Source organism: Lupinus angustifolius, chromosome LG19, assembly GCF_001865875.1.
Source record: "Lupinus angustifolius cultivar Tanjil chromosome LG19, LupAngTanjil_v1.0, whole genome shotgun sequence".
Taxonomy (NCBI): Eukaryota; Viridiplantae; Streptophyta; class Magnoliopsida; order Fabales; family Fabaceae; genus Lupinus; species Lupinus angustifolius.
In genome coordinates this window covers 5,498,597-5,521,739 of record NC_032027.1, presented here as the reverse complement: position 1 = coordinate 5,521,739, position 23,143 = coordinate 5,498,597, and the positions used below count along the sequence as shown (strand labels likewise).

General features: G+C 34.6%; 2 protein-coding genes across 3 annotated transcripts in view; one reads left to right on the top strand and one right to left on the bottom strand.

The window, feature by feature from the left end:
* Positions 770-4,807, bottom strand: LOC109334916 (ras-related protein RABC2a-like). Of its 2 annotated transcripts, XM_019570917.1 has the most exons (6): positions 4,530-4,807; positions 3,841-3,909; positions 3,629-3,694; positions 3,232-3,353; positions 1,642-1,770; positions 770-1,136 (listed from the first exon to the last, which is right to left on the bottom strand). In XM_019570917.1, the coding sequence occupies exons 1-6, from the start codon at positions 4,666-4,668 to the stop codon at positions 1,023-1,025; spliced, it is 639 nt and encodes a 212-aa protein (XP_019426462.1). In that variant the 5' UTR covers positions 4,669-4,807; the 3' UTR covers positions 770-1,022. The 2 variants fall into 2 exon arrangements, with proteins under 2 accessions (XP_019426462.1, XP_019426463.1); XM_019570918.1 differs by lacking the exon at positions 3,841-3,909.
* LOC109333703 (WD repeat-containing protein 3-like) overlaps positions 10,373-23,143 on the top strand; it is a 20,295-nt gene continuing 7,524 nt past the window's right edge. Inside the window, 10 exon segments of the mRNA XM_019569255.1 lie at positions 10,373-10,694; positions 11,352-11,426; positions 11,429-11,569; positions 12,290-13,420; positions 14,089-14,211; positions 14,774-14,955; positions 15,052-15,283; positions 15,434-15,643; positions 16,258-16,386; positions 17,248-17,316. Of these exon segments, the coding sequence (XP_019424800.1) occupies positions 10,461-10,694; positions 11,352-11,426; positions 11,429-11,569; positions 12,290-13,420; positions 14,089-14,211; positions 14,774-14,955; positions 15,052-15,283; positions 15,434-15,643; positions 16,258-16,386; positions 17,248-17,316 (2,526 nt within the window). The 5' untranslated portion in view covers positions 10,373-10,460.

Sequence of the window (23,143 nt, the reverse complement as noted above, 5' to 3'; positions counted from 1 at the left end):
TCTTACACAATCATACTTCAGAAACTGCACACAAACTACTGATGCTGCTATATTAGGGTTTTGAGATGCTATAAATTATTCTTATTTCACAAGAAAGGAAGAAGTTGTACATCAATACAATTCTTTGTTAGGAATTAGGTAGCCACTCTTTTGTTTATCCCAACTAAAAGTTGCTTATAAATTTGTAATTATATTTGCCACCATAGTATTTAGCTGATTGCACTATCATGTTTCACAAGCCTGTAAAAACTTCATAGAAGACTACATATGAGTATAAAAGAGAATTAAGTGAGGCAAGGCCACATAATTTTGGGAATGCCTCCTATATAACTAGTACAAGTTTGTGAGTACAAGTTTGCTCAAGTATCATTAGATAAGGATCCTCCATAGTGAGCTTGTCCTTATGGGTCTGTTTGCGAGTAGAGTTTTAGAGGGAATGAATGAAAACGGAAGGCTTCAGAATCATCTTACAAGTGAAGTCCATAGTTACCAAGCCTTTTCCTTCCCCCCATTACCCACCCAAAATCAATTCGCGAACAGATCCTAAAGTGAGCAAGTAAAAGGTAAATACAGATGCCCTTACCTGGTCACTTTAGAGACAAAGTCACTATAGAGAAGTCTTTTCCTTACACAATTTATGATTACTAAGCATGCACTACATACTTACAAGCATGTCCATCTTGCATTTTCAATTTCCAAGAGCAGGACATGTTAATAGTAGCAACATACCCTTAACTAGTAATGTGAAGTAAAAAAAAATTTGCCTGCATAGGTTTAATCAAATTGTTGGATTATTTAGTCACAATGTGCGTAATAAAAATGCACTCAGGATCAAGTAGGTAATGGAGGTCACACAAATGATATGGTATTCATTGGCAAACAAATTTACACAAGCTAATAGGCTTCATTGTTGCCAACTTGTCCATTGTGGTAGTTAATTAAGCAACCAAAATACATTTGAAGCAATAAGAAGCTAAGGAAGAAGCTTACATATACAGGATTTGAACAAGATAACGCGTTTTTTAAGAGCAACAACCACCATTTTGGGATGAATGAGGTTCATGTTTCTGCTTTAAAACATTCCTTTTAACTGCTGCTGTTGATCCTTCTTCCAAAAGACTAGGAGCTTCCATTATCTATGAAATGGTGCCATATGAAAAAAGCAATACATGGTAATTAATCTACAATAAAATTTTCAATCATGCAAAATATCATTAGCTCCTGCAGTTCCACTCTTTGTTGCTAATTTTACATTTTCCATACAGTAACTACCTTTTATAACCAATAAATTACACTTTTTTAAATACATATTTTGTTTCTCCTTTTAATCCAGTACCAGAGAGACCAGTATTGGAGAGGAGCCGAACCCATTCTTAATGATGCTTAAGCAATATAGGTACTTCTCTATCAACTGCTGCTAATGCTATTCCAACAATAACTAGCTAAAACACCTTTTACATTTCTCTGTCATTTTCAAGGGTGTTTGGGTAAACAACATAGACCTTCAAATAAGCACTTTTTAGCTTGTTTTCATAAGGTTTTGTAATAAGCTAAATAGATCTCATTGGATGGTGTTTTCATTGACTTGGAAAGTTGTCTTATGGACAAGGGAAACATCATAGCAAATTTCTAAAACTATACCTTTAGACCAAGTTCCTCAAAGCAACGCTCCACATTTTCTCGAGTTTTAGCACTACATTCGAAAAGCAAACACCCCAACTCTTCAGCAAGAGCTAAACCCTCTTCTCTGCTAACAGCCCTTTCAGAATCCTAAATAGAGAAATATAAACCATTTAAGAAATTAATCAATGAAATATATCAAGATAAGAGCCCTACAAATCTGAGGTCTCTATTTCAAGTTTAGATTGCATAGGAAATCTAAAGCGTGTGTTTAAGATCATAACCAATGTGACAATGGTAATTGGCATTAATGCTAGGTGATGTGATAGTGCCCTCTAAAGTGCATGCATGTAATAGACAAGTTGAGGTCGCATTAGGTAACTAGTTCAATCAATTGCTTCTTCAATAAGCTTTTTTGAAATAAGTTACAAAAATAGTATTAGGACTTAAGCACATGAGAAGAGCCCAACCCAAAAGACTAGTCTATTAGGTGAGAGAGCCTCACGGAAGTATAACATTGAGTTTGCTATGCTATCCAATGTGAGACTCCTAACATTGCTGCCCCTTAAGGGCTAAGGTCCACGACAGCTTTCACTCTATCGACATTGACTCAATGGTAGCCATTTCTCTTTTGGTGGCTTCACTCGGCCATATACCTTAATCCAACCTATAGGTAGCCCTTTCCGTGACACAACTCTCAGTGAAAAATACTAATTGTTAGGACTTAAGCACATGAGGAAAGTCATTACCCAAAAGACTAGTCTATTAGGTGAGAGAGTCTCATAGCTTAAGTACCACATTGAGTTTGTTATACTACCTAATGTGGAACTCCTAACAAATTATTTCCATAAACTTCCCTGATAAGCTAAGACGAGCTTATAAGAATGTCATAAAAAATAATTAAGAGATCCAAATCCTATGAGAATTGTTTATAAAAAATGCCAAGAGGATAGATGGAAGTATAAGTTAAATCACTGTTCAACAATAAAAGCAATGGACTTGAAGTAGAACAATAAAAGCAAGTTAAACATTATGTCTACCTAAAACCATGAGGTTGCAGATTCATGGATTCATATGCATGTGTGTATATACCAACCATGACAAGGACCTAGTTTGATCAATTTTAGTTGGCTCCTAAGTTAGTGTACATAATTAAAGTTACTCACTTGAGATCATGAAGATGTCATAATTTTCTCATGATAGGAATATTGGATGAAAACTGAGAAAGATTAATTCTATACACAAATTCACAGCCAAGAAGGAAATAAAGAATACAATAAAACTGAGAAAAGAGACATGTGGAAGACTAATCCTGAATTTTGTTTTGCTACCTTAGTGCAGAGAGGATTAGAACCACACATCTCATTTTATTAATATATTTTACAACCTGGAAGTCATAAGTTCAAATCCTAGAAACAGTCTTTTCGCTTGCAAATGAAGGTAAGTTGCATACATCTACTCTTCCAGAGCTCATTAGCTAAGAATCTTGTGCAATGGTCTGCCCCTTTTAATATGTTTTGCAACCATTTTATGATGGAAGATTTGGTGACAACTATAAATTCATTCCTTAGGGTTACATATTCAAGCACAATACTAGAGCACAAAACTTACTTTGTCAACTTTATTTCCAACTAGCATCTTCACGCAATCTTGATTAGTTGAATATAGTTCCAATTCTTTAGACCAAACTTCTGATAAGTTTGTAAAGGTTTCTCTCCTTGTGACATCATAAACTAAAAGAGGAAGAAAAATGAGGCACTATATAAATAGAAAGCATCAAATTTTAAAGTAGATAACTAGCAATTAATAACAATGTTAGTATTCCTTGTAAATGCTTAATTTTTATCTTCCATTACCATGCATCACTCTTGAATAAAAAATGCCAAAGAGCATAGATGGAAGTATAAAGTTAAAACATTGTTCAACAATGCTATGAAGACACAATTCATAAATCAGAAGAATCAAATAATGACATGTGCATAAATCATCTTAGGCTCTTAGCATATACCAAGAATGATTCCTTGTGCTCCTCTATAGTAAGAACTTGTTAGAGTCCTGAATCTTTCTTGCCCAGCTGCAATAAATGTGATGCAATGTTAGTTTAAGTCCATTGACAAGTGACTCAGCAGAAAGAATCTAAAAGGGTCATTTCAATTCTACTTGTTTGGGTCCAATTCATATGTTTCAAGAACTGAAACAGATTATTTGACTATATATTACCAGTGTCCCAGATTGTTAGTTTTAATCTCTTCCCACCTACTGTGAATGTTTTGATCTTAAAATCAACACCTACAGATCATGGAAAAGAGATTAGATACATCAAAGTAGAACTCAAATCAGATTAAAGCAACATGGCAATGGTAAGGAGAGAATAAATTCAACTTATTTGTTAACTCTATGAGAAAAAAATGTATGCATTGATAATGTATTAGTTTTATACACTTCCACTATATCATCCACCATTCATGTTAATCATCCTTGACTCTTCAAAAAAGTAATACAAATGAATGATAAATGATGTATTCATTATGTATAAAATCTTCACACGGACAAACTCACAATGCATAGATATTAAACTGTAGTTCTATTGGCATACAAGAAACAAACAATAGAGCATTTAATGTGTATAAATAACATCAGATTGCTTAAGTATTAAGCAAAATCAATAACTACAGGCCAATTGATTCAATCACAGCAACAAAGTAATATGTAAGATTTATTTTCAATGAATCTGAAATGTAATTATAGCATCTTGTAAACTAAAACTCATTCAACATTCAACTTTAATAGTGTCACTGCACATAATAGATCCAGAACCATTTAAGTTATAAGTAGCAATTATAAAAGTGCAGTGATCAACCAAACAGAAATAACTGGTTTATGGGATAAGTAGTAATAGATTCAATTACCAATGGTAGGTGCAAGATCTTCAACAGGGTTGGAAATGAAGCTTACAAGTAAGCTACTTTTTCCAACAGCAGAATCACCAATCAACAAGATCTTAAAAGAAAGATCATAGCCACTGCTTTGACCTGAGGATGAACTCATTTTTCTCTTTGTAATGAATGTGTATGTGTGTGCATGTACCTGTCTCTTAAAAGTAAAGTGAAAGGAACTTCAAGTTAAGAACGAAAGGGAGATATCACAAGAGAAAAGGTAGAGTACCCCATAAGAAAATGCAATGGGGTATCATTGACGATATAGTATCCTCTATCGTATTCCAAACTATATCTTGAACCAATAATATTAAAATAAAAATAGAAAAAATAATAAATATTTAATTTTTTAGTTAACATCGTATATTTTGATTGTCACTCACTAACACATATTTCATTTATTACATTATTTGATGTTTCTGAATGCAGAGAAACTAAGTGAGAGAAATAAAATAGGTGTCCTTTGCTTGAGTTGAGTAACAATCTAAGAAAGATTCATCTTTGATGTTCATAAAAAGATGGATAGAATTTGATATATTTTTGATATTTTTGAAATGTGTTATATAAAATAGATTAAAAAATGTAAGTGGCAGATAAAAATAAAAATAATTCATATTTAAATATTGAAAAAGTTTGGCTGAAATAAAAGTACCTTTACCAAGTATATTTGTGCTTGAAATAAAAAATAACAAGGGAATAATAAATTGTACTGAGTTGAGACAGCTGACACACCACACCATGGTAATTATCTCTTTACGTTTTTCTTATTGTGCTCAAATACTTTGCCGTACAAAAGCTTGAATATTTTATGAAGATAGTAAAATGATATAATAAATTAAATTTTAATAAAATAATTGAAAATTATCAAACCTATATTTCCGTCCTAGTATTCCAATACGGAATAACAAGAAATTTTAGTAGGAAAATAATCAATTATTTCAAATGATATCTCAAATTATATTTTAGATCAATAATGTTAAAGTAAAAATAAAAAAATAAAAATTTTAGTTAGCATGACATCTTTTTATTACACAATGTAATTTTTGGGTCTCATTTAAACAATATATCTTTGAACATTTTAGTATTTTACTAATATTTTGATGTTTTGAGTTCCCACATTTATGCGGAGTACAAGGATCTTGTCCCAACCCTCTGGCCCACGTGCTATGTTGGGATTGGTATGGTTTTCTCTGAAAGCAATGCTATTCAAGCATAGCAAAGCACGAGCTACTTATATTTTTTTTTAAGCAGGGTATTCTGCATAGGGTAATGGAGAATTCATTTTTATTTTATAAAAGTGTATTATTTCATATATCACTTAATATAAAATAAGTATATGTAAGATAAAAAATTTATAATTAAGTATTTTTTTGACTAATTATATCAAGTAATATTTAGAGTGACATACTTTATATAACAAAAGATGTAAATCAACTATTTTTTTGAGTTGCTTCATGAAAATTAAGGAGATAAATTAAGATAGTTATTTTATTTTAATATTTAATATGTTTAAAATTAGATGTAATTTTATTTGATACATTCTAGTTAATGATATATAATTAAATACGTGTATTTTGACAATAAAACTAATTTATGTGCAACATATATAATTAAAATGATGAGTGCATATCATCCGTATTAAATAAAGATATTGATATGTAATACAAATTAACTTTTAAGAGTAAATATTTTTGGTTAATATTAAATTAAACAATTGTCATTTCTTCATTTCCCTCCAATTTTCTAGTACAAATAATATTGGAGAGTCGGGGAGAATATCTCAATTTAATTAAATCCATATATAGGTGGGGGTGAATTTCACAGTTTGGGGGACTAGTTCTAAAGTGTTATAACCAGTGTTGTGAAACCCGAGCCGGATGTCAAACCGGTAGAGGTCCGGTATTAGGTTTAACCGGTTTAAACGGTTAAACCGTCTGGTCTGACCGGGTGATTTCGTACATAATTAATAATTTTTATTCATAAATATATAGTTATATATAAATATAAAACTTTATATAATTAATAATTATGTATAATTATATTGAAATAATAACTCTTTATTTTTTTTTGACCGTAGTAAAACAAAATATTAGAACATTGTTCCATTTTTTTTATTTTTAAGTGAGCCGTCCAGTTTACTTCCCGGGTTAATCCGGTTTAACATGGTCGGACGGGATTTTTTCCGGTTCAAAGTGGTCAAACTCTCATTCGGTTAAGACGACAAACCAAAGCCGTTTTCAAGTCCGGTCAGCGATCAGACCGGTCGAACTGTCCGGTCCGGTTCTAACAACACTGGTTATAACTTAGTAATAATATTATATAGTGACAATGGAAATATAAATGAATTCATTATATAATGCAAGTTTGGCATTCATTTTCATAAGTTTAGGTATTATTTTCATTTCTATAACAAGGAATTGACTCTACAATGGAATATTCAAGTGAACGTGAGCATTCTGATACCCCAGGTTTTTGAAAGACCCTCCAACCCAAACCCATGAGTTGTGGTGTCACTATCATGAAGAGGGAGTGGCACTATAATGAATGGCCCATTATGTATGGCTACACCAAACCTCCCATTTCTTGACACATTTCCTTCCTTCATTGCATACTGCTGGTTACAAGCTCTTAAGAGGCAATGGCCAAAAGGAAGAGATACACAAGTTTCCCTTAATAAGAATTTTGTGTTTTATGATCGCTTCTTATACTCTGGATTTGTGTCTATTTTTTGTTATATAAAAAAGATGCAACTGTTGTTTGAATGGTAAAAATGTATATTGTAAATGTAATTATAAAATTTAGTAGTTTTCTGAGTGAATTTCTTAAAAATCTCATGTTGATAAGTTATAGAAGAAAGAAAATGATATTGAATGTTATGTCTTATTTCATAGATTAGAAATGTTTAAATATATATAGAGATGATACAACCATGATGATAGAATCATGCTAATAATTACTATTGTGATTCTAAATAATGTTAATGATAATTACAATAATTATTGCATAATAATAGAAAATAAATATATGACGTGTGATATATGCTAAGATTAAGGAACACCATATTATGACAATAGAGTCATTATCTCCTACAATGTGATATCATTAATTGTAGGATATTTACCTTCTCTAACTCCTCCTCTCAAATTAGAGGTGACACAATCATTCCAACTTTGTCTCTCAACGTGTTGAATCTTGTGTGGGTGAGAGGTTTACTCAAACAATTTGTAAGTTGGTCAGCTCTAGGAACATAGGCCATAATGACTTCGTTTTGTAGGACTTGATCACGTATGTAATGCACATCTATCTCAATATGTTTAGAACGAGCGTGCATAACTAGATTGGATGCAAGTGACTTAGCACTTAAGTTGTCACAATATAAGATTGGTTTTCTGAGCATTGGTAACTTCAGTTCTGTTAGTAGTGATCTAACTCAAGCTACTTCTGCTGCAAGATCAGCCAAGGCCTTGTATTCTGATTATGTGCTTGATTGTGACACTAATCTTTTTTCTTGAGTACTAAGAAACCAGTGTTTCACCAAGAAATATACATTATTCTGCCATGGATTTTCTATCATCAACACTAGTGGCCCAATCTGCATTAGAAAATCCTATTATGTCAAGGTCATTTGGGGGTTAAATGTGTAGGCATACATCTATTGTGCCTTGGAGATATCTCAATATTTTTTGAACATTGCCAGTGATCCATGGTAGGAGAACTCATGCATTGACTGAGTTTGTTGACAGCAAAGGCAATATCAGGTCTTGTGTTAGTCAGATATTGCAATGCACCTATGGCTTGTTTGCACAAAGTGGGATTGGATATTGGTTCCCCCTTAACGGTGAATTGTCTATCAGATATCATTGGTGTTGGAAAAACTGAAACTTTCTCCATTTGAACTTCCTCATTATATCTCTTTTATGTACTTTGTTTGCTTCAATACATTCCAATATCATTTCTATGAACCTCAATGCCTATAAAGTAGTGTATATGTCCAAGGTCTTTCAGTGGGAAAGCAACATTAAGTTGATTGATGAATGTCTCTAAGAACTTGTTGTCGCTACCTGTTACTATTATGTCATCAACATAAATAAGGAGAATTGTGATATGATTTGTACCTCTAAGAGTAAAAAAGGATGAGTCACTTTTGGTGTTTTGAAATCCTCATTTCAACAGTGTGTTCTTTAGGCTATCAAACTAAGCTCTTGGTGCCTGCCTTAGACCATATATGGCTTTGGACAATCTACATATGTGATTAGGTTTGGTAGAGTGTATGCATCCCTTAGGTTGATACATAAACATTGTTTCCTTAACACTTTCTTTTAAGAATGCATTATTTATATTCAGTTGTCTGATTTCCCAATTGAGATGTACACCAATGACTAAGATGATTCGTACTGAGCTGGATTTGATCACCGAGCTAAATGTTTCATCAAAGTTTATAGTTGTTGTTTGTTGAAATCCCATTGCAACCAATCTTGCTTTCCTCTTTTCAATTGGTCCATATGCTTTGTATTTAGTCTTGAAAATCCATTTTGAGTCTATGATGTTTTCTTGGCCTTCAAATGGTACCAATGTCCAAGTTTGATTAGTCATCAAGGCCTTGAATTCTGTATCCATGGCTTCTTTCCATTCTGGATTGATTAGTGTCTCTTTGATATTATCTGGTTCTTTGTCATTTGCATGTGCCTTTGTCAATCCTATGTAGGATTGCTTAGGCTTGTAAATCCTGACATTGCTTCTAGTGGTCATCCAATGAATGTTAGTGCTATCTTAATGACTTTGTTGATTGTTCTCAAGTGTAGGTTGATTGCTGCTCTCCACTAGTTCTGCCGAGGTTGAATCACTTGCTTCATTTTTTGTTGATGTATTGTTATTATCATTAGCAAAGGACTCATTGAGGTGATTGACCTTCACTTGTATCATTGTTTGCTGAATTATCAATTGGATTCTCTTCCTAATGGTTGACCACATTGTTGTTTGGTTCAGTTGTGTTGCTTATAATGGTATCTGCAGGACAAGTAGGAAGCACAATTGATGTATTTTTAGTTAGTCTCATTAATGGATTTCTTGTGTTAATGAAGCCATCACGGAGGGGAAAATGATTCTCATTGAAGATCACATGTCTTGAGATAAAAATTCTCCAATGAGAGTTGATGCACCTGTATCCTTTGTGTGAATTACTATAACATAAGAATAAACATCTAGTTGTATGGAATTGAAGTTTGTGTTGATTGTATGGTTTTAGACAAGGGTATTAGACACAACCAAATAATTTGAAGTCCCCATAATTGGGTTCTTTCTCGAAAATTAAGAAGTATAAGCTTTTATTTAGATTTATGGTTTTAGACAAGAGTAGCAGACACAACTAAATGGATTCTTGCTAGGCTTTAAATGAGACCGGTCGAATATCTTTATATTAGGCATGTTTTGAAAAAGGGATGTGTAATATTTAATGTTATCAAATTCAAATTGGTCATTAACTTGATTCTGATATTGAGCCAATAAATCACCCGTAGAACTATTATATAGTTGAAGCGATTGACTCAGTTTACAACAAAAAATAAAAAAAAAAAAAAACTTATATTGCACAAGCTTCTTACTAATATGAAGACTAAGAATTTATAAAAAAAATATAAACACTCTCCAAATCACCAGGCCTATCTGAACATAAGGTATTATAAACCAACCCAACTAATAAGTGATAAAAAAAAACACAATAATTATATATAAAAAAACCAGGGTAACTACAAATTTGGTCCGAACCAGGCCCAATTTTATTATGAATCTAAAAAAAGTTGGAAGAGAAGAAAAAAAAAGTTCATAAACCCTGACACTTAAACGTTAAACCTCTTCACACTCACAACACCATATACACATTTCGTGAACGCCGCCGCCGCCGCAGCCATGGTGAAGGCCTACCTCCGATACGAGCCGGCGGCTTCATTCGGTGTAATCGCTTCCGTTGAATCCAACATCACTTACGACAGCTCCGGCAAACACCTCCTCTCTCCGGCACTCGAGAAAATCGGCGTGTGGCACGTGCGGCAGGGTCTCTGCACCAAAACCCTAACCCCTTCCCCTTCATCTCGCGGTCCCTCACTCGCTGTTACCTCCATCGTATCCTCGCCTTCATCCTTGGTATCAATACGGCATCGTTTTCGGTTCTTGATCGTCATTGAATGTTGATTATTGATTATGTTTTTGTGTGTTTTAAACACTGTTTGTTTAGCTTAAGGGCGTGTTTGGTTAGATAATTTAATTAAGTTCTTATTCAGGAATTTGTTAGTTTTTTTCTTCATGTGCTTATAAGCTGAAAAAAGCTTATAGGAGATCACAAGCTTATTTTCATAAGCTGTTCGTGAAAATAAAGGTGTCCGTCCAAAAAGCTTAGTTAAACGCCTTTTCAATGAAGTAAGCTTCATTTCTAAGCAGTAAGCACATTTGCATAAGTTAAAAATAGTTTATGACAAGGGCAGAAACTATTTTTGAAAGTTTACTTTCATAAGTTGTCATAAAAAGCTTAGTTAAACACTTTTTCAATGAAGCAAGCTTCATTTCTAAGCAGTAAGCACAGTTGCATAAGTTAAAAATAGCTTATGACAAGGGCTGAAGCTATTTTTTAATGTTTACTTTCATAAGTTACCATAATAAACCCGAATAAGATCCTCTAAGCGCTCCATAAAAAAGTGATTCCAAGATATGTCAAAACTTTAATTTGTTTAAACAAAATTCTAAAATTGTGAGAGTACAAACGGATCGTTATTTACGAGCACCCGAAATTTGTTTTGATTGCAGATAGCTGCTGGATATGCTGATGGAAGCATAAGGATTTGGGACTCTGACACAGGAACTTGTGAGACTACTTTGAATGGGGACATAAGGGAGCTGTTACTGCTCTTCGTTACAATGAAAATGGTTCCTTACTTGCTTCTGGAAGCAAGGATAATGATATCATTTTATGGGATGTGGTTGGCGAGACTGGGCTCTTTCGCCTTCGTGGTCATCGCGATCAGGTTTGTAGCAGTTAGAACTTCATATTGAACTCAAATGTAGGACAAATTATTGCATGATGCTAACACAGCAATAAATGTAGTTCCAACAATTAAACAATCTTTATCTTATGGTGATTGTCACCTTTTAAGGAATCAATGATAGAAGAGCAAGCAATAATTTTAGTCCCTGTAATTGTAAGCACCCATCATATTAGTCCCTGAATTTAGGAAATTGTCATTTTAGTCCCTGAATTTAGGAAATTGTCATATTAGTCCCTGAATTTAGGAAATTGGCCCATGAAAGTATAATCTTTCCTGACTGTGGGTGAAATAGGTCCCTGTAATAATATATTAATTTCATAGACTAGTATGACCGATGCTATTTCAAGGACTAATAAAAAATGGTTTTTTAATTTCAGGAATTAAAAAGACAGTTTCTAAGTACAGGACAAAGATGACAAGTAATTATAATTTGAGGGTCTCATATGGTGGCTGATTCAAGATTGAAAGTTTGTATTGAAATTTTTTGTAATTATATATTCAAAACTTGTATTTCCAATTAAAAAATATCCATCTTTTGAATCATTATCGAGTCGCTTATCTAAGCACACTTTAATAAATTTTAAACAATGTATTTATTGTTGCTCCAGTAGCATGCTAGAGTTTCTCCAAATGAAGGTAGTCATTATTTTTGTATTTGTTTCTGTGAGTTTTATGAGTGTTGCCATTCATCTGTGGCAGGTGACTGATGTTGTTTTTGTGAGTTCTGGGAAGGAACTTATTAGTTCCTCCAAAGACAAGTTTTTGAGAGTGTGGGATCTTGATACCCAACACTGTATGCAAATTGTTGGTGGCCATCATAGTGAAATATGGTCTATAGATGTTGATCGGGATGAAAGGTACCTGGTCACAGGGTCTGCGGACAAGGAACTTCGTTTTTACTCAATTAAGCATGAATCTGTGAATGGAAGCAGTGCAGTTGGCAGTTCAGGTTCTTCAGTTCAAGACAAATGGGAAGTTTTGAGGCAGTTTGGCGAAATTCATCGTCAAAGCAAGGATAGAGTTGCAACAGTCCAGTTTAACAAGTCTGGGAATCTGCTAGCTTGTCAAGTAGCGGGGAAGACAGTAGAAATTTACCGTGTATTGGACGATGCTGAAGCAAAGCGTAAGGCGAAACGCAGGGTTCACCGCAAGAAAGAGAAGAAACATAGCAAAGAGGTTTTGGAGGAGGGGACTGAAAATGGAGACAAGAATAATGAAAACAAGGGAGATAATTCTTTCGTGGCTCATGGCCCCACAGAAACAAGTAGCCCTACAGTTACTGTGCCTGATGTTTTTAAGCTGCTGCATACTATTAGAGCTAGCAAAAAGATATGCTCCATTTCTTTCTGTCCAATCACTCCAAAGAATTCTCTGGCTAGTTTAGCATTGTCCCTGAACAATAATTTACTTGAGTTTTACTCCATTGAAAATGGTGAAGCCTCTAAAACACTTGCTATTGAGCTTCAAGGGCATCGTTCTGATGTTAGAAGTGTCTCACTCAGTTCGGATAACACTCTTCTGATGTCAACTAGTCACAATGCAGTGAAGATATGGAATCCCAGCACAGGTTCTTGCCTAAGGACTGTTGATTCTGGCTATGGACTGTGCAGTTTAATTCTTCCCTCTAACAAGTATGGACTTGTTGGAACCAAAGATGGGACCTTAGAAATTATTGACATTGGAAGTGGTACTTGTGTTGAAGTAGTGGAAGCTCATGGTGGCTCTGTTCGCTCAATTGCTGCCCTACCAGATAGAAATGGTTTTGTAACAGGAAGTGCAGATCATGATGTTAAGTTTTGGGAGTACCAAATTAAGCAAAAACCTGGCCAAGTATGTCATTTATATCATTCAATTTTAATTTTTAATATTTGTTTGTTACAAAAATATAGTTCAATTTAACATTTTCTCTACATATACATATACTGCACATGAAAATAGGTAAAATCCTAGAAGGCCTTTTGTATCTAATTTTATTTTTATTGAGAATCTTCTGTGATGTATATAATTCATAGAATTGATATGTGAACTGTAAGCACAAAACAGTTCACCGTTTGCATCTATATATATGTAGGTAGGAGGCTAGGAGATTCTGAACACTGATTACAATGAACCCATTGAAGCTCAACAAACATAATATGAAAAAGTTAGTAATATATCACATGGCCCTCATACTATAATTATCATTATTAGCTAAAGCTCTGACATTATAAGAATTAGTAGACACAAAATTCAAAATTTTCCCTCTTATTTCTGCATAGATATACTTTACCATCTTCCTCTAATAAATTTCTCTCTCATAAAACAAATGCTACATAAGACAGGATACATATTTTTTGTTTGTTTCTACAGTCGATGTTTTGTTTTCTTCAATATATTTTTGTTTTTCTAATATATATCACATAAGTAGTTCCACTTTCATACTTGTGGAATCATCTCATACAAATGATTATAACATTAACCAATTTGTTTATTTAGTTACACTGTTTGTTCTGTTTCAGGCTACTAAGCAGCTCAGTGTGTCAAATGTTGGTTCTATGAAAATGAATGATGATGTTCTTGTGGTTGCAATAAGCCCTGATGCTAAATATATTGCGGTTGCATTGTTGGATAGCACTGTGAAGGTGAGATGCCTTACCCTTCTGCTGTTTGGCTTAGATATATTTAAGTGTGTTCAGGTGCATATTAGCTGCTGCTTAACTTTTGATAATTTGGTTTCTAAAAGGTTAACTCATAAGTTACTTTATCTATTGTCAGTTTCATTTCCATCTGCATAAGTATATTTTCTTGCCCTATCTTGGGTGATCTGTGAACTTCAGCATTATTTCTATATAGTAAGATTTAATCATTGGTGTGGAAGACAATAAGCCAAAATGTCTTTTTGTTCTTTAACCATACATTCTTTGGTCTCCAATCCTTTGAATTTGCTTGTTAGAAATTAATTTGGTTTGAAATTCTAGTGGTTTAGTCCTGATGGTAATTTGAGACTACAATAAGCATTACAGGTTGAACTGATGCTTAATCAATTATCTCTGTATGCTGCTTCTTTTATGTGCGGCAGACATATGTATCTGCTTTATTAAATGTTGTGTACTACGTGTGTTATGATTTTGTGGTGGTTTTTGTATTTGAATATAATCTCCTTTTTACTTTTCAATGTTATTTGATGAGTTCATTCATTTTCAGGTTCACTTTGTAGACACATTCAAATTCTTCCTTACATTATATGGCCACAAGCTGCCTGTTCTTTGTATGGATATCTCATCAGACGGTGATTTAATTGTGACTGGCTCTGCAGATAAAAATATAAAGATTTGGGGTTTGGATTTTGGTGACTGCCATAAGTCCATTTTTGCACATGCTGACAGGTACGGCATAATCTTCAATGATAACTTTTTCACTTTCTTACTGTCTTCAATGCTGATGAGCTGTACTTGAACTGTCTAATGAAACTTACATTGCAGTGTTATGGGAGTGCAATTTGTACCTAAGACACACTATGTGTTTAGTGTTGGAAAAGATCGGCTGGTAAAATATTGGGATGCTGATAAATTTGAGCATCTTTTAACTCTCGAAGGACATCATGCAGATATTTGGTGTCTTACAATCAGTAATCGTGGTGATTTTATTGTAAGTGGATCTCATGACCGTTCCATCCGCCGCTGGGATCGTACTGAAGAGCAGTTTCTCATTGAGGTATACAAAACTTGTATTGGTCGGAGCTACACTTGCTTAATGATGGATGGAGGGACATTGCCTCTATCTTTAAATTTACAATAAGAATAATTCTATAGGATGAGGTTCCTAAAATATATTTTGCTTCACTACTGATCATTTCAATTGCAGGAAGAAAAGGAGAAAAGGCTGGAGGAAATGTTTGAGGCTGATCTTGACAATGCTTTTGAAAACAAGCATATACCAAAGGAAGAAATACCAGAGGAGGGAGCTGTGGCTTTAGCTGGGAAAAAAACCCAGGAAACCCTTACTGCAACTGACTTAGTTATTGAGAGATTAGACATAGCAGAAGCTGAAAATCAGCGTATTGCTGAGCATCAGGTATACACATATAGAGAATTCTTGTAGTCCAAATATGAAATAGATGAATAATGTGCATAAGACATGGTTTTTTGCATCTGTCACAGCACCTGCAAAATAGAGAATAATCTGACTTAAGTCTTAAGTGGGTGCACTGGTGATTCTCTACTTTGCAAAACATGGATACCAAAACAGGCTTTGGTAGCAAAAGCTGTTTCAAAGTTGAAGAATGCATCGATTGTCCACCAATAACCCTTAATAAGTTATTCCACTAAGCAATATGAGGCCCGTGAATAAGTAATTTGTGTCAATCCGATTAAGCTCCGTTACCCCGGAAAAAAACCTCCACTTTTGATTTCACTCAAAAAATATGAGATTGAATTTTGAAAGTACGAGAAAATTTTAATCGTGGAAATTTGCATACAACTACTACAAGTCTACAACATAACTTTATCTTCTAGGTAAGGTTGACTACATGGACCCATTCAATATATGGAAATATGTTTTGATTGTAGAAATTACATTTAATTCATTATGAATGTGATTGATAACAAAACCAGCTTAGGTGGATTGTCTTTTATCTCGTTTTGTTAATTTTACAATGTTGATGCAATTTCTTTCATTTTGTATTTCAGGAGGAGAAAAGTAACAAAAATAGTACTGCTTTCCAAGCAAATCCACTTATGAATGGGCTTTCACCTTCGGATTATGTTCTAAGTGCATTTTCAGATGTGCACTCCAGTGATCTAGAGCAAACATTATTGGTATGTATGGGACATGCATTTTTATTTCATTCTGTTGTCAGGCATAAATATAAGGCACTTCAAAGTTTAAACTACTGTCTCTGGGCCCGGTCCATTAATTTTTTTCTAAATGATTGCACTGGTTGAGCACAAACTAAATGAGTAGAATAGATTTCTTTTTTGACTAAAAAGTTTAACATTTGATTTATAAATCATAGGAATGCTTGACTTCTTTTTATCGTGATATACCAACTCCATGATGAAAGTTAGTATGTGGTTGTTTGATTTAATTAAACTTCATCAGCTCTATTAGTTTTCGTGGAGGCTAATATCTCTACTTCTTATCTGCCTTACAAGCACTTCAAATATCTTGATTTTGTCTTCACAAAATCACATTATTACCTATAATACTAAACTTAATTCGTGCTTCATTTTACAAATAAATTAAAATTGTAAGAGATAAATGAATGGTTATGATTGATCGTGAATGATTATTTTTAATAGATGTTTTCCCCTCTGCTATGCAAAATAAAGAAAATACTAATCAATATTCATTGTAGAACTCACCACTACACTAAAAGTGAAGATTTCTATATTTATTAGTCCACTCAATTAATATACAGTAAAGGTTAGGAGTTGTACTCTGGTTTTGTTTTGACATCTTTTGATTATTGTTACTGCCTTTATCTTATTCTTACCTTGTCCAGTTCTCACTTTAGGTGTAATGAGTTTGTCTTAATCTTTCCCAAAATTAGGCTTTTTCTTTGTGGAGATATGATTAAACCACTAGAAAACGTTAATACTTGACATATTTTAAAGATCTTTTTGTGTTGTTGAATGATTGTTAATGTCAAACCTCACATGTACAATTTCTTTGTGCAGGCTTTGCCATTTTCTGATGCTTTGAAGCTTCTGTCTTATTTGAAGGATTGGACTAAATATTCTGATAAGGTTACTCTGTTACCCTTCTCATGTAAAAACTTCACTATTATTAAAAATTCTTTTACATAGATTTCGTGCGCAAGAATCAGCTCAGTGTGGGACATATGCCAAAAACTTTTTCGATAAAAAAACTTACATAGAGTTCTTTATTTTGGGTATTTGGTCTGAAGAAGTCTTGTCTTCTTTTCCCAGTAATCCTAATTTTGTTCCAATAACATTTCTTCTTTCATAAAGAAGATACTTGTATCTTGTATTCTTATCCTTGGTTTCTTATGTGCAAAAGTGAATTGTTATACTTGAGTTGAGAACACGGGACAGAAACTGTATTCTTATCCTTGGAATGACTCCCAGCAGATGTATATTTATTATATACATGAATAAATAAAATCATATTTCATGATTTTAAGGATTACAATTTATTAAATTAAGAGCAAAACATTTGTACACAGTAAGTATTCTAGTTTTAGGAAACCAATGTTTTTCGGTATGGATAAAAGGTGAAGATTGTATCAGGCAGTCGACAACCAATATAAAACTTCATCGAATATCTATGATATCGATCAATATTGTCATAATGTTAATGTTAGGTTGTTGCTCAAAAGTGACACACTGTATCCCGGGGTATAGTGTCTGTCAAAAGAGCAGTCGCCGCTGCATCGATGGCATGTAGTGAAAAATAAGCAAGTGTTAAATAGGCACTCTTACAGGTAAATCAAATAAAATAGTAGACCCAATGATTAGGAGGAAGATCACTTTTATGTGCCTACAAGAAACAAAGTGGTTGGGGAAAGGCAAGGGATTTAGACACTTCAAGCTTTAAGTTATGGTACACTTAATACAAGATTGTGAAATGGGGTGGGTTTAGTTGTAGACTTGTAGTCTATTATTAGAGTACAAGACTTAAAGTCTTAATTTTACTTGAATTAAAACTGATTCAGCTAATCTGTTTTACTAAATCAGTTTGGGGTTTTTTGTTTTGTATTTTTTGTTGTAACAGAATTAGTTTGTTAGTTAGAGGAGGTGACTTATTGTTCGCAGTCACCTCTTATACTATCCTCTTTTGTAATGCTTTCCCTTGGTTATATAAAGGGGTTAGCTTGTTGATTATTACTCAATCAAAACTGATTCAATTACACAGTTTCTCTCATTCTCTTTCCTTTATGTTTTTTGAATTTTAATTCTTTTACATGATATCAATCATTCTAATGGCCTCAGCCACAGATCCTGCACCTTCATCTTCTCCACCATCTTCTTCTGCACCTCTGCAAACCATTTCTCCTCCACTTTCTCTTCCCATCCCCACTACTAAACTCAGTGAGAAAAATTACCTCACTTGGAGCCAGTTCATGGTGGCTACTCTCAGATCAAATAGGGCACTCAAATTTGTCCTTCTAACCGATGTTCCTCCTAGATTTTTCTCTGATCTTGACAGAGAGCATCATCTTGTAAACCCTACATTTCTTAGCTAGGAAAAACAAGATCAAACAGTGTTTTCTTGGATCCTCAACTCTATATCTGAGTCATTACAACTAAGAGTTCTTGGCTGCACCTCATCCTATCAACTATGGGAGTAACTCAAAGCATTCTGCAATGCACACACCAAGGCTAGAAGTAGACAACTAAGGGCTCAACTTTGCACCTTCTCTCAAGGATCCACTCCTATCTCTAAATACTTCTCTAAATTCAAGGTCATCACTTATTCACTAGCATCCATAGGTAATCCTATCTCTATTGCTGAGCATGTTGACTGCATTCTTGATGGTCTTGGTGAGGCATTTCAATCTGTCCTTACTGTAATTGAAAGTCAGATTAAACCTCCCTCAATCAATGACCTTGAACAATTTCTTCTAACCTTTAAATCAAGACTCATCAAGAATAGACACAAGGCCATCTCAGATGCCTTATCTGCCAATGTTGCTTCCGTTCCATCTCCAAATCAGTCTCCAGTTTCAGTAAACAACTCAGAATTTTTTTATCCTAAATCATCACAGCCTAGATATGACAATTATCCTTCTGCCCCAAACACTAGACATGAACCTATGCCTCATCCTTTGGCTGGAGGATCACGTGGGGGAAGGTTTGGAAGAAGAGGGGAAAGATCTTCAAGAGGAGGAAGAACTCCAGGTCGTTTTGGAAATAACTACTTCTGTTCCTACTGTAATCGTCCAGGCCATGACTTAGATTGGTGTTGTTATGCCCAACAAGATCCCAACTTTCCCTATTATCCCGCACACTCCCATCCAAACAACTTCCCCTCTTATACACAATCCTATCCTAACCCTGCTCATCCCATGTTTTCCAAGGGGCCCATGTCAGATTCATTTTACTCTCATCACACTTCCAGACCTATGCAACAATACCATGGCTACAACACATACTATGATAACAATCCTACTGCTCCTCCTCACTCATCTTTCTATGGTAGCAAGCCTAATCTCTCATATGTTCAACCTCAAGTTATGAATGAGTCACATCCTTATGCTATGCATGTCAGTACTGGGGGCACTGACTCAAAGAATTCAATATGGTTCCCAGATTCTGGTGCAACCAATCACATTACTTCAGATCATGCACTGCTTCATGGGACAACAGAACAATTTGGCTCAGAATACCTCTATATGGGTAATGGTACTGAGGCTTTTAATCCTCAAATCTCTTTTTCCCTTAAAAACTTACTTCTAGTTCCTACTATTACCAAGAACTTAAAAAGTGTTTCTCAATTTGCTAAGGATAATGCCTGCTTTTTTGAATTCCATCCTATTGAATGTTTTGTCAAATCACAGGATTCTAAAACTATTCTCCTCAGAGTCTCTCACCTCAGATGACTTATATGCTTTCCCTAGCCTCTTCTCCAAGAAGTCCACTCACTGCACTTCTGGTTCTACACCAAACTCCAAGATCCAGTCCGCTGCCCTAGTTAATTCTAGTTCTAGTGTCAAAAACAATTCTATTTACTCTATTTGGCATTGTAGATTAGGTCATGTTCATACTGCCATTGTAAATAAAGTATTGTCTCAATGTAAAATTTCTCATTCTAATAAAATAATCTTTAATTTTTGCAATGCTTGCTGTTATGGGAAATCTCACAGAATACATGCTCTTAAATATACTAGTCTTTATTCTAAGGCCTTTGATCTTCTTCATCTAGATGTATGGGGTCCTGTCCCTATTTTGTCCGAGTCAGGGTTCAAATACTACCTTTCCATTGTTGATGCCAAGACTAAATACAATTGGATATATTTGCTTAAACAAAAATCAGACACCTTTACTGTTTTCAAGCACTTTGTCAAACTTGTACAAACTCAATTCAATTCAGTAATTAAAGTTGTTCAAACTGATTGGGGGGTGAGTTTAGGCCATTTACTTCCTTTCTAACCTCATTAGGCATAAAGCACTGTAAAAGAATTAAAAAACAGAAAACATAAAAGAGAGATAATGAGAGAAACTGAATATTTGTGATTTTATTTCTTGAATGAATATGATCAAGCTATCCCCTTTATATAATCCAAGGGAAGCATTACAAGAGAAGAGAATGAGAGGTAACGTGAACAACAAGTTACCTCCCCTAACTAACTAACTAACTGTTTCTGTTAACACAGAAACAGAACAACTATCAAATAAAACTGATTCAATAACAACCATACTGAATCAGTCCATAAAACAAGACTTTAAGTCTTATACTCTAATATACCCCCCTGAAACCTAGGGTGACTGATTAGAGAATCTAAATCAGTGACTTTAAGTTGTTTCCTTAACAATAAAAACCTTGCAGTGGCCAAAGGCTTTGTAAGGACATCTGCTGTTTGAAACTCAGATGGAACATGTTTAACTAGGAGAGTTTTGGCATGAATTTTGTCTCTCACAAAGAAGAGATCAAGCTCTATGTGCTTGGTTCTGCTGTGAAGAACAGGATTATGTGCCATTGCTACTGTACTTAGGTTATCACACAAAATCAGAGGAGTTTGATGAGGAATCTTGAGTTCAGAAAGAAGGGACTCAACCCAAATCATCTCCTGAGCAGCTAGGGTAAGGCTCCTGTACTCAGCCTCTGTGCTGGATCTGGACACTGTCTGTTGCTTTTTAGACCACCATGTTATGACATTAGGACCCATAAAAAGACAAGCCCCTGAGATGGACTTCCTATCATCAGGATCAGAGGCCCAATCTGCATCACATAGGCAAGTGAGAGTAATAGGAACAGAGGAAACAGTGGATGCTGTCTTGAGATGAATGCCATAGGTAATTGTCCCTTTGATATACCTAAGTATCCTCTTAACTGCCACCCAATGCTGATCCAGAGGATTACTCATAAATTGGCAAACTTTGTTAACACAAAAGGCCAAATCAGGTCTAGTTATGGTGGCATACTGAAGAGCACCAACAACTGACCTGAACAGTGAGGGATTTTCAAAGGCTTCTGTTCCAGTTTTAGAGAGCTTGTAAGTACTGGACATAGGATTAACACTAGGCTTGGCACTGTCCATGTGAGCTTTTGCAAGCAAATCCTTGACATACTTGCTTTGAGAGAGAAAGAGAGAACCATATGAAAGATGTTTGACCTCAATGCCTAAAAAATAATCCAATTTGCCTAGATTTTTGAGAGCAAAACTAGAACTGAGTTTGTTGATCAAGTGAGAGACTTCTGAACCAGAGGATCCAGTGATGATGATATCATCCACATATACCAAAACAAACAATTTTTGAGAACCAGATATGAACAAAGAGTTGTCACATCTGCTGATTGTAAAACCTAGTTGCACAAGAGTTCCTTTAAGTTTTTCAAACCACTGCCTAGGAGCTTGTTTGAGCCCATACAAGGCTTTATGTAGCTTGCATACAGTAGTTTTATCTCCAACATGAAAACCAGAAGGCTGGATCATATAAACTTCTTCATTGTTTATGTCTAGTTGCTGTATAGCCCAACCATAGGTGACTGCTAAAGTGAGCACAATTCTGATACTAACAGGTTTGCTTACAAGGGAAAAAGTTTCAGTGTAATCAATCCCTGGTTGTTGATGATACCCTTTTGCAACCAACCTGGCTTTAAATCTGTTTACAGAGCCATCAGGGTTCTCTTTTACTCTGAAAATCCACTTACACCCAATTGCCTTCTTATTAGGAGGAAGAGGAACTAAGGACCAAGTTCCTAACTTGAGTAGAGCATCATATTCTTCTTGCATGGAATTTTTCCAAACAGGACTAAGAAGAGCTTCTTTTGCAGTAGAAGGTTCTGTATGGGCAAGAAACAAACTGGCTAGACTAGGTAAAACAGATTTATGTATGCCTGACTTTGACCTAGTAACCATAGGGTGAGTGGAAGAGGGAACAATAGGTAATGGATGGGATGAAGAAGTTGTACTTTGTAAGGGTATTGAGGAATTTGACTCATATGTGAGAGAATTAGGCAGGGAGTTATTTGAACCAGGGGAAGCCATATCTGGTATTTGGTCATTGATATGAGGACTAGACATACTTGAGGATTGACCACTAGTGTTGTGTGTTCCACTAGGACAGAGAGGAGGGAAACTAGAAAAGGAACCAATAATGTTAGAGGGAATGGTATGTAGAACTTGACTTTTGGAATGGAAAGACATTTTCATTAAAGGTGACATCCTTAGAGACATATAACCTCCCTTCCTTGAACATGCATTTATAACCTTTGTGAGCAGAGGAGTATCCTAAAAAGGTGCATTCAATGAACCTATACTGCATTTTGTGAGTGTTGTAGGGTCTTAGTAAGGGAAAACAAGCACACCCAAATACTCTCGGACTACTGTAATCAGGCACTTTGTCATTCAATAGAAAGAAAGGTGATTTGTTATGTAAGGTAGGAGAA

Coding starts and splice junctions, on each gene's coding strand:
- LOC109334916 (XM_019570917.1), bottom strand. CDS start 4,668: ATGAGTTCATCCTCAGGTCAAAGCAGTGGCTATGATCTTTCTTTTAAG. Junction 3,910..4,529: donor AGATCTTGCACCTACCATTG/GTAATTGAATCT, acceptor CATGATCTGTAG/GTGTTGATTTTAAGATCAAA. Junction 1,137..1,641: donor TTGAGGAACTTGGTCTAAAG/GTATAGTTTTAG, acceptor ACCATTTCATAG/ATAATGGAAGCTCCTAGTCT.